Source organism: Austrofundulus limnaeus, unplaced genomic scaffold, assembly GCF_001266775.1.
Source record: "Austrofundulus limnaeus strain Quisiro unplaced genomic scaffold, Austrofundulus_limnaeus-1.0 Scaffold1751, whole genome shotgun sequence".
NCBI classification, from domain to species: Eukaryota; Metazoa; Chordata; class Actinopteri; order Cyprinodontiformes; family Rivulidae; genus Austrofundulus; species Austrofundulus limnaeus.
In genome coordinates this window covers 21,593-26,704 of record NW_013954153.1, presented here as the reverse complement: position 1 = coordinate 26,704, position 5,112 = coordinate 21,593, and the positions used below count along the sequence as shown (strand labels likewise).

The window sequence follows — 5,112 nt, the reverse complement described above, 5'->3', positions numbered from 1 at the left end:
CAGTGATATAGTATGATATAGTGCGATATAGTATAATATGGTGCGATATAGTATGATACAGTGATATAGTATGATATAGTGCGATATAGTATAATATAGTATGATATAGTATGTTATGGTATGATATAGTATGATATAGTGATATAGTATGATATAGTATAGTGGATGATTCTCAGCTACTATCACTTCATATTACAGCTCAATTACCTGTCAAGAAAATAATACAATCAAAATAACTACTGATAATGTTGATTTGGAACGAGTCCATGAGATCAAGTTTTTGGGTGTTATAATGGATGATAAATTTAGCTGGAAACCACACATTCACCAAGCTAAATCAAAACTGGCCAAAAAAGTGTTGCTGTCTTGAGGGGAATGAGATCAGTTCTGAATTACAAATCATTGTGTATTTTGTATAATACACTCATTGTACCACATTTGACATATTGTGTGAACGTTTGGGGTAATACATACAAAACAAATATAAATTGYACATAATACAAAAATAATTAATTGAATACTGCATAAAGTGATATATTGGGAACATACAAACCCATTATTTTTTATATCAAATGTACTGAAATCCTGGGACCTTGTAAAATTTAAAACTGTACAATTTATGTTCATTGGACACCAGATGCTCAGTTTGAACTTTTGTTCTGAGGTGGATTTAAAGTTTCAGTCAGAAACTTTTCTCACCGCTGTCGTARACGAAGTCAGCAGGCAGGAGGTCAAGGCTCTGCAGGTGTTTGGGTGTGGCGGCAGACAGGGACATGATTTCTCCGACGGCCTCGTGGAACCCCTCGTTTGCCCCGTCCCTCAGCAAGTAGGACAGGTTCCGGTAAGCCATCTGGTACTGGTTGTGACCCATCTCGTGGTGCGCCGTCAGGAAGTTGTCCATGTCGACCTTGGTGCACATCTTGATCCTGCAGGAAAGTTAAAGTCAGCAGTTATGATGCTTTTATATCCAACAGAACCAATAAAACCTGTTGGGTCCAACATGGAGTCCACAAGAGACATAAAGTTTTATGATGGGCTCTCAGTAATATTTACCCAGACAGAGCTATAAACTCATATTTATACAACGGTTTATAATCCAGGCTTTGATTGGTTTTATCAGCAGTAATAATCAACTCATCGATTAATCAGAAGAACTTTACAGTTCTGGTCTGGTTCTGGATCTGTCCCACCTGAAGTCCTCTCGGTTCCCCATGTCCCAGGCGGTGGGGTGACACACCACCTGGCGTCCGTCGTCGGGCTTCACGAACATGGAGTCGGTCCAGAAGTTGTCAAACATCTTGTACAGACCCACGGACATGAAGAACTTCTCAGCTTCTTTAAAAAGCTGAAGCTCGGACCAACCCTGAAGTCCGACAGAGTCACGGGACAAAATGTTACTTCGGTTCTTCTTTTAAACATCTGACCAYGAAACGGTTCTGTACCTGTTCCACCATGGTTTTGCTGACGTCGATATCGGGTTTGTCAGGATACGGGACTGACAGGGGGTACAGGTTGGTCCAGAACCTGCCCCACATGTCACCTGAACAATCAGAACAATTTATTTATTTATTTATTTATTTATTTATTTATTTATTTATTGACAGACTCAGTTTCTTTCTTCATACATTTGTCTGAAAATTTTTAAGAACAAAACAGAAAAATGTTGGTTAAATTCAAAGTTAAACAGTTTTAGCTGAATTTTTTTAAATTCTTTGACCCAAGGAAAGAGCAGGAAAAGATGATGGATGGATGTTGTATGCACGGTTGGATGGATGTTGGATAGTTAGATGGACGGATGGATGGATGGATGGATGGATGGTTGGTTGGTTGGTTGGTAGGATGAATGGATGGATGGAYGGATGGTTGGATGGATGGATGTTGGGATGTTGGATGGATGGATGGATGTTGGATGGATGTTGGATGTTTGGATGGATGGATGGATAGATGTTGGATGGTTGGATAGGTGGATGGATGTTGGATGGTTGGATGTTGGATGGTTGGATGTTGGATGGCTGGATGGATGTTGGATGGTTGGATGGATGTTGGATGGATGGATGGACGGATGGTTGGATGGATGGTTGGAAGGATGTTGGATGGTTGGATGGATGGTTGGTTGGATGGATGCTGGATGGATGGATGGTTGGATGGATGGATGATTGGTTGGTTTGATGGATGGATGATTGGTTGGTTTGATGGATGGATGGATGGATGGTTGGATGGATGGATGGATGGATGTTGGATGGATGGATAGATGGATGTTGGATGGATGGATGTTGGATGGATGGATGGATGTTGGATGGATGGATGTTTGTTGGATGGATGGATGGATGGATGGATGGATGTTTTTAAAGCAGCATGTAGCTGCAGTGAGCAGTTGTGGCCAGCAGAGGGAGACAAACTTCAGATTTAAAGTGTTTGAACACCAGGATCTAGTCCTGGTCCAGGTCCAGGTCCAAGTACTGGTCCTGGTCCTGGATATCCACCTTGCTGCTCTTCAGCAGGTCTTCAGGTTCTACAGGGTTCTGTTCAGTGAACTCAGGAGTTGAAGCAGAGAAACATCTCAGGCTTTAGATGTTTCCTCAGGTCTAAGGATTATTTTTGTTCTTTGTATTGTTTGAATAAAACATGATTTAAATGTTTTATGTTGACAGAAACTTCCAGGTTTTATAACAGTGAGTTTTACACGTTCATCCAGAACCTCCTGGACCTACCCAGCAGGTGGGCCGGCAGAGGACCCTCAGGATCGATCTGACCTGGGTAGACCTCCATGAGTCTGGCTCTCACGTAGGCGTGCAACTCCATGTATAACGGCAGGATCTGGAAATAATCTGTTAGTTTTCTTCCTGCAGAGGAGATGTGAGCTTTTATTTTGAAGGCGATGCACCTCTTTGTAAATGGAGCGAACATCATCCATCAGCTGGTCTCGGCTGTACTGGAACTGAGGGTCGTCCTCGATGGTCTCGTAGTTGTATCTCCAGTAAGATCCATAGTCTTCAAACCCTGCAGAGAACAAAAACCGGACCGGTACTTCCTGTGGTTCTTAACACGGATCAAAGTCATCCTGAGGGGACGGACTTATCAGGAACAGAACAAGAACAGAACCTTATCAGCTGCAAGTGTTCCTGGTTTTATCATCAGTCCTGGTTCCTGATAAGAAGTTCAGACCAGGACCCGTGGATCCTCCGTCTTTTGTTTGTTTACCGTTTAGTTTGGCTGCTTCGTTCTTCAGGTCCACGTAGTCCTCGTAGAGCGGCCTCATCCTCTTCCCCACCTCCTTCCTCCAGCCCTCCCACACGTGGAGACGCTCCTCGTAGTCCCTGCTGTTGGCCATGATGTCCTCCAGACCTGGAACCACAGGAGCCGTCAGAGACCCGAGACACGTCTCAGCTAAAAGTTTAGATCTAATATTTAAATATTTATGAAAAAATGAGGCTCGATTTCAATAAAGAAGCCAATTTTATGCATTTTGACCCAAAAAACAACAAGAAAACATCAACTGAAAGAGCTGAAACTGACTTATTACAGCTAAAAGAAGCTAAAGACTCGCTGAAACCTCAGAGGACAACACAAACAAAACAAAACAAAACAAAAAATTTAAATAAATAAAAAGCAAAACTGCTAAATATTGCGATCAGCCAGCTAAATGTATAAAAGATAAGCCAGAAGCTGAAAGTAAAATCAACTTGTTAAGCAAAATGTTTAAAATTAAACAGTAGCAAAATATCTGATAAAGATTAAAGAAGTACAATAGTAGCTAAAAACTAAAATGAGCAAATTACTAGCTAAATGCTAAAAGAACCAAACATGCAAAAAATCAAAGGAAGCTAAACACTAGCGCAACGTTAAAAAATAGCTAAAAGCTAGCCAAAAATAAAAGTAGCAAAATGCTAGCTAAAAGGTAAATACTGCAATAAGCTAGCTGCAGACTAACAGATGCTAAAAATAACAAAAAAACTAGTTTAAAGCCAAACATAGTAAAAGCAGCTAAGTTTGCTAAAAGCTAAAATAGAGAATTATAGCTAAATCCAAAAATTACAAATTATAATTAACAAAAGGCTAGTTAAAAACTTAAAAGGAAAGTCAGAAACTGAATGTACCAAATACTAGCTAACAGCTAAAAATAGCAAAGGTCTAGCTAAACATTAAAATAAACTAGTTTTATGCTAAATAAGCTAAAACACACTAAAACTAAAGGAAGCAAAACATTAGCTTAAGGCTAAATATAGCCAAATTGTGGCAAACAAAAGTAGCAAAGTCTAAATATTGCAAAAATAAAATAAAAATAAAATCAAGAAAATCTATAATTAGAAGGTAAAAATAGCAAAATGCTTAAAGCTAAAAATAGTAGCACACCAAGCAAAAAATAAAATAAAATAAAATAAAATAAAATAAAAAAGGCCAAAAGTTTAAGAAGTGGGATGATAGCTGAAAGTGAAACTTAGCTGAAAGCTACAGATAGCACAAGAAAACAAAAGCAGAGGCAGCAGCTGAAGCAGATTTCAGAAGAACAAAGGATTTAAACAAACCTGAATGTTTTTCTAAAATTAAACAGTTTGTAAATAAAGTAAAATAAAAATTACAAAATAAAAGCAGATATTAAGAATTAATCTTTCAACAGCAGATATTTATTCCTGATAGATTAAAGGTGTAATTAATGATTAATGCTGACGTCAGCAGGACGCTCTGAGGTTCTGACCGAGTTCTGACCAGAACCTACCCGGTTCCAGAGTCTGGCAGTCGAGAGGGTCGTGAGGCAGACAGACGGTGGCGGTGCTGTAGATGGTGCTCATCTCACTCATCACATCGTTCAGCTGAGCCGAGCAGAAAACATTCAAGTCAGGTTAGACTGTAAAAATGGATCCTGAACTCTGGTTAGTGTTACCAGAAAAATTCAGCTTGAAACTGTAGACATGAGGAAACGAGGAAACATGAGGAAATGAGGAAACATGAAGAAACATGAGGAAACACGAGGAAACATGAGGAAACATGAGGAAAAACGAGGAAACATGAGGAAAAACGAGGAAACATGAGGAAACGAGGAAACATGAGGAAACATGAAGAAACATGAGGAAACATGAGGAAACATGAGGAAACACGAGGAAACACGAGGAA

The 5,112-nt window shown here is 39.6% G+C and overlaps 1 protein-coding gene across 1 annotated transcript in view; it reads right to left on the bottom strand.

The window, feature by feature from the left end:
• Positions 1-5,112, bottom strand: part of ace2 (angiotensin I converting enzyme 2) — a gene marked incomplete at its 5' end in the record, with an annotated part of 17,325 nt that overhangs the window by 8,785 nt on the left and 3,428 nt on the right. Inside the window, 7 exon segments of the mRNA XM_014033474.1 lie at positions 700-926; positions 1,191-1,363; positions 1,443-1,540; positions 2,712-2,817; positions 2,885-3,000; positions 3,202-3,345; positions 4,718-4,811. Coding sequence (XP_013888928.1) covers positions 700-926; positions 1,191-1,363; positions 1,443-1,540; positions 2,712-2,817; positions 2,885-3,000; positions 3,202-3,345; positions 4,718-4,811 — 958 coding nt within the window.